Source organism: Platalea leucorodia (assembly GCF_965183815.1).
Source record: "Platalea leucorodia genome assembly, chromosome: 4".
Lineage (NCBI taxonomy): Eukaryota > Metazoa > Chordata > Aves > Pelecaniformes > Threskiornithidae > Platalea > Platalea leucorodia.
The window spans coordinates 83,205,339-83,218,608 of NC_138826.1; the positions used below are offsets into that span (position 1 = coordinate 83,205,339).

General features: G+C 36.8%; 1 protein-coding gene across 1 annotated transcript in view; it reads right to left on the reverse strand.

Annotated features, from left to right (window-relative positions):
• Positions 1-4,917: 4,917 nt before the first annotated feature.
• The window catches only part of ACSS3 (acyl-CoA synthetase short chain family member 3), a gene marked incomplete at its 5' end in the record, with an annotated part of 91,906 nt that continues 83,553 nt past the window's right edge, over positions 4,918-13,270 (reverse strand). The window contains 5 exons of the mRNA XM_082308956.1: positions 4,918-5,508; positions 5,803-5,978; positions 6,058-6,157; positions 10,557-10,679; positions 11,667-11,748. Coding sequence (XP_082165082.1) covers positions 5,443-5,508; positions 5,803-5,978; positions 6,058-6,157; positions 10,557-10,679; positions 11,667-11,748 — 547 coding nt within the window. The 3' untranslated portion in view covers positions 4,918-5,442. The remainder of the gene's footprint in view (positions 5,509-5,802; positions 5,979-6,057; positions 6,158-10,556; positions 10,680-11,666; positions 11,749-13,270) is intronic.

The following is a 13,270-nucleotide window of genomic DNA, read 5'->3' on the forward strand; positions in this document are numbered from 1 at the left end:
TGCATTATTAATAGATTTATGTTGCAGATCTAAAACAACAAATGCATGTCTCCCTCAGATACTCAAAACTCATGTTTTAGTAAACCATGTAATAGCTTACTTAGTGCTATAATATTTTCTGGTGTCATTGCATCCTAGATCAAATTAGAATCAAAGAATCTCGCTAACTAATGTTTGTTTATTTTTTCCCTTAGATGTCATCTCTTTCTTCTACTTTACCTGAAGTGCACTACCACTACTTAGGAAAAAGAGCATTAAAACTCTCTGCAAGAACAGGGTAATAGGGAAGAGAACACATAAGGTATATCAGACAAACAGATACGATGTTCCTTTCATGTATTGGTTAGTTTAAGACAAGAGTAAAAAAAAAACAAAAACTAAATTACTACTAAAGAAAGAAAAACAAAACAACCTCCCCCCTTCCTCTCAGCATCTCTGTCATCAGAAATTTGGCAGTAGTGCACATCCAAAGCTTTTATCAAATGAAGCCACTCATTTTTACATTGTTCCATCTGTTTTATTGTAAAATACTAGACATTTACGTATTTACTGTGTATGTATTTCTTTTAAAATGTGTAAGTCTTATGTAAATGGATATAAATATGATTTTTTAAAAATGAAATCTATGGTACATGGGGTCTCAGTGCAAACATTTGACAATACAGTGTCAATAATACTGTTTGTATCTTTCCATTCCACCATTTTTACAGTTTTTGGATTGTAACAGTCAAATGAATATGTTTAGCAGAGTTAGAAGCTTCAACATGTTCCTACTGAGAAAATCTGTCAATATTTAAAGTTGAACACCTGCCTCTGATGATGTATAATAGAATGACATAACCTGGAACTGGAGCCAAAATGGACTTCTAAAGACAAAATGGAAATGTCAGATATCTATAGAGAAGCACCATGATGGCTCACCTCTTAACAAATAAACCCAGAAGAACTGTTTACCAAAAAAAAAAAAAAAAGCAATTTAATAAAACATGATTTATACAAAAACCAAAAACTTTCTTCTATGTTACCTGCGGACCAAGAAGAATCTTGCTTTACCAAGAGCCACCTTTTCGTTCCAGGATCTTCAGACACCAGCCAGCATTGGAAAATTAAATCTAGTATTTGCATAGAATTGGGTTCTCGTTTCCAGATATATTCAACAAAGACAATGAAAGAAAAGAGAAGCCAAACCCCACCATTTCTTCATTATAACAGGGCATTAGACAGGCTCCTATCTAACGTTATGCTTTTAGCCAAGATGGCCTTGCTGAGACTTCGCAGAAGTCAGCTTTGTCAGAGGAAATAACTGAAAGACAGAGTGATTAACATATAGTGTACAAAAGTTTAGAAGAGCAACTATTACCTGCTGTGGCTTTATTTGGTGGTGTTATTGTTGTTTATTCTTTGTTTAAATGGGAAGTTTCAAAGTAAGACCTACTTAATAGTCATTTACCTATTTGCTATTTTTCTGCTGCTTGATCTTAGCTCAAGACCTGTCTTTTAGTTATTTCTTTTAGCAGTTTGATCTGCAATGTTTGCACGTACATAAACATTTGTTTTGTCTATTTTCATTTGGCAAACTTCAGTCAATCAGATGGTGAAAGATTTTTCCCCCCCAATGTCAATAAAAAAGAATTCAGTGCTACTTGTGTTTATAAGTCTATTAAGCTTGGTACATAGTAGCATTAAAATAGTTGGATGCCAGATACTTCTCATAGCTAAGCATAAGCACGTTTTGCCACTAACAGGTATGAGTTACGATGGATTTACTGGTCAGAATCTGCCACGAGAGGGAGCACTGAACTTGCTGATGGGCGCGATACGATGGCTTGGGTTAGCACACAACTGTATGAAGACATGGCTCTTTTTTATGTACAGTTCCTCGGGCTTTAACCGACATCGTTGCTGATGCTCCTTCTTCTCCTCCCTCAAGCTCCTTTTGGATTATTTTAGTCCAGAATGTCACAAAGTAAAGCAATGCAAACACCGTTTCCAGTGGTTGCAGTATCATTTGAATACACTTCCCCTCGTAACCGCCAGCTCCCGTATTACAAAGTTTCCATTTCAGCCCGCATTGTCACTGCTTATGCTCAAATTCAGGGGGCAGAGGGGAATGAGATGTGTCGGGGAAAAGAATGAGCAAGATTTTGCGACCAAAGCTGCAGGTATCCTGCCCCAGGAGTACGGCACCCCCAAATGATTTATTTCCATAGTGGAAGAAAACAGACCAGAAAAATTAAAAATCTGTTTTTTAAAAGAGTATTATTGTGACTTCAGTTTTGATCTAAGGCTAACATATAAAATCTCCTAATACATTTCTTTCTCCTCCATACGAGCTGAAGCTCTGTTCTCAACAGCTAGAAATTGTGGCTATGCTAAATGTTGCCTAGTTGGCTCCGACCCTTTCAGCCCACTGGCAATAATTATTACATCAACATCTTCCAGCCACGTTTCAGTAATTCCCTGACCATTCAAATCTACCCACATGCTGCTTCTCTCTAAAAACAAAATTCAAATCGGTGCTTTCCTACCACTTGTTAAATGGGCTTGTTCTTCCTTGACGGTGTAACCAGGTTGCTGGGCAGCACCAGAGCCGTGCACAAGACTGACTACTCCTTCTCCCTTTCTCCAGCTCGGCACAAAGCTAAAGCTGTAGACAAAGGAATTCTGCAGTCACAGTTCCTCAGCAAAAGGCTCCTCTGTAAAACAAAAGCAATGCCCTTCTAACAACTATTTTTCCATATTGTACTGCTGCAGTAATGTGACTTTCTTTGTCTGAGTTTTCTGAATGCTGATGAATGAGACATTTGGCATTTCTGGAATCCTCCACAGTAATAGGGCAGTAGCCGAGTGAGCACACTTGCCCATGCTGCTCCTCTATTTTATCCCAGTCTTGATCTTAAATGATTCCCACCAAAACAGAAAAAGAAGAAAAAAAAAAAAAAAAAGAAAGAAAATGAAAAAAAAAAAAAAAGCTCAGGCTTCCTCAGAAAGCAGAAGTAAGTTATTACAAACATTTCTGTCAGGTAATTGTTTCTTGTCAATACTAATACAAGCTACTAATACTAATAGCCCCTCAGAAAGGTAAGTGCCTAAATATCCACAAGTAATGGTTTGTTTTTTGGTTTTTGTTTTTGTTTTTTTTTTAAAGTCTTAGATTAATTCTTTCTTCCTTAAAAAAAAAGAGTCCCAAACTAGAAAACAGGTTACCTTTCCTTACAAATGGAGAAACTGGTATAGGAACATGAGATGTCATTGGGAAAACTATGCAAGATCTAGGAAATTAATTCTCTTCTCTTACATCCTATTGCAGTATCTTTACTACAGGGCTTGTGCTCTAATTAGTTCCCCTCCCCTGCTTTTGCAATTACACCATGATGGCTGCAGCTGGGATAACTACAGCAAACATACACAACTTTACATCTCAGCTTTCATCATATAAAAAAGCATCCACGTGCCTCGTGAATGTGCCAGTTTCTCTGTGGTAAGACCCTTGTAGTTTCTCACTGGTGTAAAAAAAAAAAAAAAACCATCAGTGACAACTCCCAAGATCGATCTCTCGCCCTGTAGCTGTTCAGCATAGGTTGCTAAGTCATAGCATTGTGAAAATGAAAAATATTCAGCAGTCTCTACAAGGCACTCCATTATTTGGCATGGGCCTCCTGTTAAAGCCTTGGTACTTGAATAACACATCCAGAAAAAAATAATGTCTTCAACTAACTGGAACTTATATAAGAAGTATTTCAAGAAAGTTAACAGGACATCTCTGAGGAGCAAAATTACTCCCACATATAAATCACTAACCTCTATAGTTAGCGTATCTAACACAGAGCATCATTAGCCTTTACTCAGTCTTTAAATGCTTTTATTCCCTGTTCAGATTGTGATTTTCAGCTAAATCAAATAGCTGGGCAGGGTGGCTACCTTATGCAATTATTTGTCAAAAAACAAGTACAGCACAGACTTAAACTAGGCTGTTTTATTATATGACTCTATGACCTGCTTCAACACAGTTGGCTCAGCTGCATGCAGTCCCTACTGAAAAAACATATGGACATTTTATTTATTTCCTATGTAACTGGTAGAGCTCATTGACTCTACAAAAAGGTCACAGGCAGAAGGCAACATCAGGGTATGGCTCATGTTAATTAGCACCTATCTATCACCTTTTAGCTCCTACATCAATCTGCTGCTTTATTTTATCACTTAAGAGGGCTATCATCCTTACCTCTACCCAATAGGAGATAACAGTATTTCTGGACTCTTTTGAGGACACACTGTCATAGCAAAATATGTCTAGACTTAACTTCTACCTTAGTTTAGCCTAAGTAGGGAACCTCTCTTTTATACCAACATCATCTGAATTTGCATATTGCTTACTGTTTCTTCCTCTGGAACAGATTGCCGAGTTTTGAGTAACTTCTCTGCTTTTAAACTTTTTTGTGAATGTATATTTTAAAAAGGATTTTTACATTTATTGTTCAATTAAAAACATGCAGCTTGAGAAGTGACACATGTAGAGAGTGTATCCTTCATCCCCTGGTTTGTTGAGAACCCTGGAAGTATTTTGTATTGGCCTATAAAGTCAAGAGTGGGCTGCCTAGTATTCGTATTTGCTAAATTTCTTTGTTATGTATATCTCAGTGAGCCTGAAATGTCTAATTATGTCAGCAAAAACACATTCTGGTTATGCTTATTGTAAGTGATACAAACCAAAACAAGAAAATTATCAGAAAATGCAAAGGGTAAATGCCTGCCTTTATTTAAAATACATGGGTTTTATTGAATGTTACTATGGATAAAGCAAGATTTTCACAGATTTGAAAGCCAGAAATTATCTTTCCTTCTACAAAAAAGACACTTCAGAAAGTTATTGAGTAAAAAAATCATAAGAATTAATTTATAGCAGAAAGACTTAGGAAAAAAAAATCAGTGGAATCAAGAAAACTAATTTAAAAATTTATAAAAATTGAAAAGACATAAAGGCTCATAATTTACAAGTGAAGACAATTTATGTCTGCAATAATTTTCACATTAGAATTCCTATTTATTGCTGTCCTCAGTTCATGACTTACCTTTTGTAAGCTGTTTTAGCCAAACTCAAGTTACTGGTCACATTATACAATAATGGATTGAAATGTAAGGTTAACATGGCATCATATGAGATCGATAATCTAGTGACTCCTTCCCTTTATGGCTATAGAAATGTATGAATTGTATTTACATTTCTTAGCAATCTTAATATCCAGCATATAATGACAACATGCAGAGACTTTAGTATGCTTCGTTGGCTATGACAATATGGTAAAGAACACAGTAACATTTCTGAAGCAGAAAAATTTAGTCCCAAATCATTACTAGTTTTTAAAATGTGGTATTTCCTAACAGAAAGTCTCTTTGTATACTTCAGTAACTGACACGTTTGTTATCAAGGTATTATCCCATTTAATTTTTCTTTAGCACTTCTTCAATGTGTTTAAACACACTAGCATCTTCAATGGTCGGTGTTATCTGAAAAGGAAGAATACACAGAAGCATGTGATAGTAGATCGCGGTCCTTCAACAGTAAAACAGAATTTCATTCAGAGAATCTTCTAAATCTAGCCTTCAAAAGCAATCAAGAAAAAGCATCTGGAAAGCTCTGGAACATGAAAATCTTTTGGGTAAGCTACAGTACAAATACAATATAATGTACTACCTGAAGTCATGGACCAGTTGCAGAATGGTCTAGAGAATCGAAACCGTGATGTTGTGCCTGGATGCACAGGTGTGCATCATTCATTAAAGCATACATCTCCAACTTACCTTATATGGCTTTCCACTGACAAGTGCAGAAAGAGCTGAACGTGGTATCTTGCCAGAGCGTGTTTTGGGTAGCTGTTTCACAAACACCCCCTTCTGGAAAGCTGCTACTGGACCAATGTTAGTTCTAACTCGCTCAACAATCTCTTTCAAAATCTTCTCCTCTTCTGTCTTTATATCTAGTGAAAAAGATCATATCCTTTAACCTTTCTGGGACTTTTGCAAGTCTTAGTAACATCAGTAGCAGCGAGCTCTCACCTTCTCTCAGTACACACAGTGCAAATGGAACATGTCCTTTTAAAGGATCCTCCTGGCCCACAACGGCACAGTCTGCCACAGCGTGATGGAAGAGAAGACACTGAGGAACAGAAAACAAAACTAAACTGAACTAATAATAATTGAATATTTCGGTGAAAAAATTCCATAGGCATGGACATAAAAAATAGACTTATTTCTTACGTTTTGACAGCAAAAAGTATTTAGTCAGTACACCTCAGGATTCCAATTACACATGTTGCAGATGCACATACTTTCATACACACTTAGGTGTAGTTTTCAAACAAACATAAGAAATAAAACCTATGGCAGCACAAGGTACAAATATAGAACAAAACAAAGATGATTTCCTTACAGCTTTGGGAGAGTATCACATCTTTGGTTTTGTTAGTGAGATCTTTGCTGGAAGAAATAACATTAGTCTACCATTACGAATAACATGGAGTTAAGCGCGTGGAGTAAGGACCAAAACCACAGAAGCACTCCTACTACAGGGCTATAAAGTCATATTGATTGGTTCATTCTCTCTGGCTCCTTCCGTTTTTTTCATTCTTTGCTGCACAAAGGCATAGTTTCAACCAAAGCCAAAGACAGGCCCAACCTCAGCTTGCAGCCAGCCTAGTTCAGCTCACTCTCTTGGAAACATTAGGTCTCAGCCTCCTTAGACAAAAAAGGAAATTAAACCAGAGTCCCCTCCTTCCTACAACACGTTTACACAATTATAGAAGTGATGGACAGTAGCACTAATTTTTCAAACTTTCTTTTAGGAAAAAAAGTGAGAGATTCTCTTTTCTTTCCAATTAGCCAGCTGAGGTTCTCACTTCCTGGGAAAAAAGTCACCAAGATGTCTCAGTACATACTGAGAAGTGTGTCACTAAGTCTGGGACAAAGTTGGATTTAAGATGCCGGCAGTTGTGAATCCTCTTCCAAAGCAACTGGCTCTTTTCATGTAGTTACCAGTGTCCCTTGGGGCATCTTGCTGTCAACACTGCTTTCAACATATCCTCCATACTCAACCACAAAGAGGACCTAGCATGACCCTACATAAAGGCTACACAGAGGTCACATAATGTGACTCTGCATATTAATTTATTTGTGCATACAAGGACTATACATTTGCCAATAACAGATCTTCAAATACTGTGTTGTCAAAATCAAAGGCAGTGGGATGACTGAAAGGAAGACTAAAAGAAGTTTTAAGAAAAAAGGCTTGTTTTTTTTTTTTTGAGTAGGAACATCACATTTGCATTGGCTACTCATACAATGGCATGAGCATGAAGAAAGAGACAGGAAAGGTACAGAGAAGACAGGAGAAAAAAAAAAACTGAAGGAAGAAAAAGCTGAATCACTGCTGTTCCAATTAACAAAAGAGAGGCTCTTGTGTGACCCGGTTGTGAAACTGATGGTGGAAGGAACAATTCAAAGGGTCCCCAATAACCCATCCTAAATGCAGATTTCACCATCCTTAAGATTTGTAGTCAAACTAGGAAGGAGAAACTGGGTCTCTGTGCTATGGTCACTACAACACACACCAAGTAGTTTTTAGCAAAGTAAATCTGCACAAAGTGTTTCTTGCATACTTTGACAGACGCTACACTCACTTCACAAACCATGATCCCAGAAATGTCCCATGCTACAAAAAAGCAAATAGGAAATACTTAGCTTAATATTAGAAGCACGCTCTATCAAAGTACAAAAGCATGACCACCTTTTGGAACTGTAGATTTTTCACAGTAACGAAACGGGATGTGCACGAGCCGTATCTAGAACAGCAAGTGCAACAGCCTGGAGTTAGCTCTGGCTGGGCTCATCCCAGAACTAGAAGGGCAGAAGAGCCTGCTGCAAAAATGCTGAAGCTAAATATAGACAAGTACACTTGAATTCAGATGCAGTCTACTTTGTCCAGAAGTCATTGTATCCAACCTGACAAATCATACAGGAATGAATTTTACGCAACTCCAAATCTCCATGGTGTTTCAATGCATCACATACGCCTATGAGCTTCGGTCACTTCTAGTCCAGAGCCTCGATAATGCATTCCATTTCCTGCTGTAAATACCCATTCTTTCCTGCTCTGACTTCTTCACCCTGACCACAGCAACTTGATTGCCATAGAAAAAAAAAAAAGAAAAAGAAGAAAATGCAATGAATTTTGGAAAAGCAGACTAGTAAGGTCTACAACCAGAGGAACTGTGCTTTCCACAAAAACATAGGAAAAAGGTCCGCAGTAATCTGACATTACCATCAGTATCATAATTACCTATCAGGCATCAACAGGACCCCTACAGTGGAGATTTGTGTGTTGCCAGCTTGTTTCATAGTAGCTTGTTTCTGTAATTCCAGTCTGTCACTTGTTCATAAAAGTCTTATGTTAAGATGGAATATTGCAGTTACTGCAATATTTTCTTCACTAATCTATCCAAAATCCTGTCAACATGCCTTTGACTTTGGGACAGCTAATTTCAAATGATTGAAAGTGTAAATACTAATTTAAAAATTATTGAACTTTGTAAAACAGCTGAAAAGAAGAACGGAATCAGCACTAGACGTTTAAAAATTGTTTAAAAGTAACAAAAATCTCAAGAAAATGAAATGGCATTCCTGGAATGATCACTGGGCACAAGGATGGACGTCTAATGTGGCAGCAGACAGAAATCCCACCATCAGGAAGGGGATTTCTCATGCTAAATTCCTTGATTTCAAGTCTGTTGCCTCAGACAGGCAAGATTTGATTTGGGCTTTTTCAGAAAGAGTCAAGGCAAGCAGGGACACCATAGATGGATGTACAGACAGAAGAGATGGATCAACACAAGCTGAGGTTACCATAATGGCTAACATTCACTGATTGGCAAGGTAAACAGTAACACCTACTACACTGCAGTGAAGATGGAGCCCCAAGGATACTAGCAGATACCTTAGACAAAGAAACTAATTGCTTGGAACATAATGAAGCTGAAATTCTTAGTCAAAGCACTAAGGAAAAACTTGTTAAGCTTGTAATGCAGCTATAATGTTAATGCAGATAATATACTTGCTCAACAAGGTGACTGTCACTTAATTAGATGGCAATTCAATGAACCTCTAAATCTGTATTTACTGATCTTAATGAAGAACTAATTGTGGTCTTGTTAATGCTTTCCCATTTAACTAGTAATTTGCTGTGCATGCATTAACAACACTTGTTTTTTAGCTTTGTTCAAAAGGTGAATAGAAAAGCTTCTAGAATTTTGTAGTGATGAAACCTTTTGTTTCTAGGGGAAAGACCTAACTAGCAGGGAAAAAATGAGAGACACTGAGCTCAGGACGATGGATACAAAGGTAATACAGCTGAGGAGGTGATTCAATTCATCATTTGTTATACTAGCTTCAGATTCAGCCTGGAGCAAAGAAACAACGTCCAGCTCAGCCCTTGAGCAGTAGGGCAGTAAGGGGTAGGGACGAGATTCCCTGCTGCGCTTTAGCAGAGCAACACAAAAAAGTGGTTTCAAAGGGCAAGAGGTTTAAGCAGACTGAAAGCCACCTTTATGGCTTCATAGAGCCAAGTCAGGGCAGCGACTGGTTCAGCTCCCTGGCTGACCGATCCTTGAAGGATTGCCTCTTCTAAGTTTTCTAGCTTTTAAAAGAAATAGTCACCAGACTACTAGACATTATAAAGCAAAAAATGAGTAACAGATTAGTTTATGATTCAGTGAACAGTTTAATTCAGAGTTCTTAAAAGTGTATTTTTCCCTTGTACATGCCCAGCACACCTTTTCCTATACTCCCTGAATAAGCAATTGATATGTCATCAGGGAAACTTGGCAATCAATCACAGCGGTTCCAGAGAGGTGAGTGAACAATGACATGAAATTCAGATACTATTATGAACTGCACTATTTTCAACTTTTTGAGTTGCATGGGTATTACATTAATGACTTTCAATTTAACAGCAGGGTTTTTTTCCAGAAATTTTCATTGTTCATTTAGGACTGCTCATACAATAAGAGACAAAACAGCTCTCAAGAAACTGTGAAGGAAACTCTTCAAATCAAGAAAAAGCACTGAATGTGAGTCTATGTGAACTAAAAAAATGTATTTTAGGAATAAAAGTTTCTGCTCCTAAGAAACTACAGTAGTTGGTGAAACTACCTGGCATACTGACCCTACTTTACCTTAATGTATTCCCAAATAAATACGGTATCAGAGCTTACAGGAATGCTTCCCATGCTACCATAGCGCCCCTTAACTCCACCTTCAGATGTCAAATCATGCCTGTTTTATCAATCCCATGGTACAAACTGCTTATTGTTGACTAAGTTTATTATGGTCCTGGAAAGCACTTTAATAGGAAGGACCTGAAACAATTAAAGTTTTTGTTAAAAGTACCAATGCAAATGCAATCAAAAAAAGCAGAAAGAAAACAAGAGATTTTGTGAGATTTTCAGTCTCAGCTTTCTTTATTCATCTTTTACTCTTCTATTTTATTGTCAGGCAATGCTCACCTCTTCAATTGCGCCTGCTGAAATTCTGTGTCCGGCAACATTGATCACATCATCAGCTCGAGACAAGACATATAAATAGCCATCTTCATCCATATAACCTGCATCCATAGTATCATAATATCCCTAGACAAAACATAACCAAAAATAAACTCAGAAATAGTACTAGGAACATCCATCCATTTCCCATGAAACCAACAAACAAAACTGATTGTTTCAAATGAAACACGTTTCTGGTGCCTGAGAGATTTAATTCTCTAATATTTTTCACCATTTGTATGTCATAATATACCATGCAGCTCCCTTTCCAGAAAAGGTTTTGTAGTCTTTGCTAAGACAGAACAGAAGACAATACATGAACCTGGATTTTTTCCCACTCTGCTTTCTTTGACCCCTGACAGCTTGGAGAAGGACATTGCCTGAACCTACACAAGGAGAATGGAATTGTGACAATACAATGACAGTTGTCAATTTGCCCCTAAAGATATTCCTGCTTGCTGGATCCAAACATACATCATCATCATGATGCAAGTGCACACACAAAATAATTTGCCTGATCAATTCACTCATTCACTTTTATTGAACCAAACCTTCCATTTTGGACATTCACATAGGACCAATCTATCTATTTCTATAAGGAAAGGAGGAAGCCGGTCCTTGGATAGTTCACCTGACAAGGAAACATAACTCATTCTGTAAGGAGCCTCCAATGTATTTATATGCACAGTGGGCAAGTGTATATTTTGGACTGATACTAAGTTAGAATGACTGCATGTCAACAGCAGTAGTACATTTGAAGCTATGCTAGTCTAAGGTTGTGAGGCTTATCTCTTTTACTAGATCAAATGACATAAACCAGCTTTTATGTTCAGAAGCTTGATGTTTACTCCTTCTGTTTCAGATCTTAAAAAAAACACAACAGTGTGCCCAAAAGCTTAAAGCATGTATGAACAAAGTTGTACCTTGAAATGTTTTTAATTCTATAACACATATATCAAAGATCTCCCACTAAAATAAGATATGATAATTCCGTATGTTATCCAGTTTAAATCTACTATCATTAAGTTCTGCAGGATTACCAAAAGTTTATATAATTCATTTTGTAATTCTTACTGGAAATTTTTGGAAATATAACTTCTGGAATGTTTCCTGATTTTCCCAAAGACCTGAGAATGCTCCAGGAGGCAAAGGCAACCTTAAATTAAAAAGAGCAGAGTGAAGTAGTTAGAAACACAGATATAATAAGTACAACTCATGCTTTCCATTCATACTTCATATTCAGATAAATAATCATTGGCTACACAGTCAAAAACCAGTTCTGTTTAATAACAGATCAAAAAGACCATATACGTGCTGTGATCACACGCATATAGCTCTGAACTGTATCCAGACCATACCTTCTACATAACATAAGCATCTCTGGTGTGCAGTAAAATAATGCTTGGTCTAGTAAACACTATATACTGTACTATAAATACGTTATCAGCATTCAGCTTTCAACATTTCCAAGGATGAAGCATCTGTCAGAAATGTACGCATATATGTTATGATACAGACAACTTCATTATTATATGTATCTCTTTCTCTAACACACATACACACTCACACAGGTATAGACATATGAATTGAATTATCAGATGCACAGATCTGCAGTTTCTGTAAAAAGATATAACTCAAAGGACTTCAGTCATGAGAATCTGAATAAAAATGCTTTTTTATTTAAACTGTGCATAATATTGGAATTATTGCAAGAGCTCTTTGAAAGTATATTGGTAAAAGTCATTTTTAGAACTTTCTAAAATAACTGGACTTATTTTTATTTTTTTTAAGAAGTGAAGCTGCAAAATTTTGCATTGCGTTATTAGTTGAGATTTCGGTGCATACCATACACCCATTCTTCAGTCAAGGATATGGGCGTGACAAAATATGGGATATTTCACATACGTATTTGCCAGGAGAAGAGAAATTACACTAGTCTCAGCTAACAAAGAAGTGGTTGTTTTTTCCTTCAAAGCTCTGACAGGGTTAAATACAGCTTACTTGAACTGCCTGAGATGTATTCAGACGTATCAACACAAGTTTTATGAAGCTTAACCCTAGTAACAGAGAGAGAACACGCAAGCAAGCATATTTATACAGATAAAATCATAAATGCCTCATACAGATTTTACTAGCATATGCCTGCATTCCTAACCAGCAAATTTTTAGCCAGGGGTATTTTATTTTCTACTCTGATGGTGCCCCTATGACACCAAAAGGCAACATCTCTAGCAGTGAAACATGCCCCTGTAGCGTAGCAACACTGATATCGTTCCAAGTCTCCTATGATGTTCAGGTCACAAGAACAGGTGCTACCAGCTCAGGGACATGCACATTTCTAACATTACATTTACAAAAAGAATAATTTTTTATATATATATATATATATATATATATATATATATATATATACACACACACACATATATATACACACACACATTTTTTTTTACCTAAATATGGTATAAATAGTACAAGCTACATTGAAAAGGTCGTATCATCTAGTAATGATTCAAATCCATGATTTTTTACAATCCCAGATTTTTTCAGCTTAATTCAGCTTGATTAGCATAACAGAACTTACTACTATAAATATTACTACTTTCTCTTCTGGCTCAACACATCCTATAAATCATATTCCCTGGAAGTATGGTTAAGGTAAGGCCAGAAATGCCAAG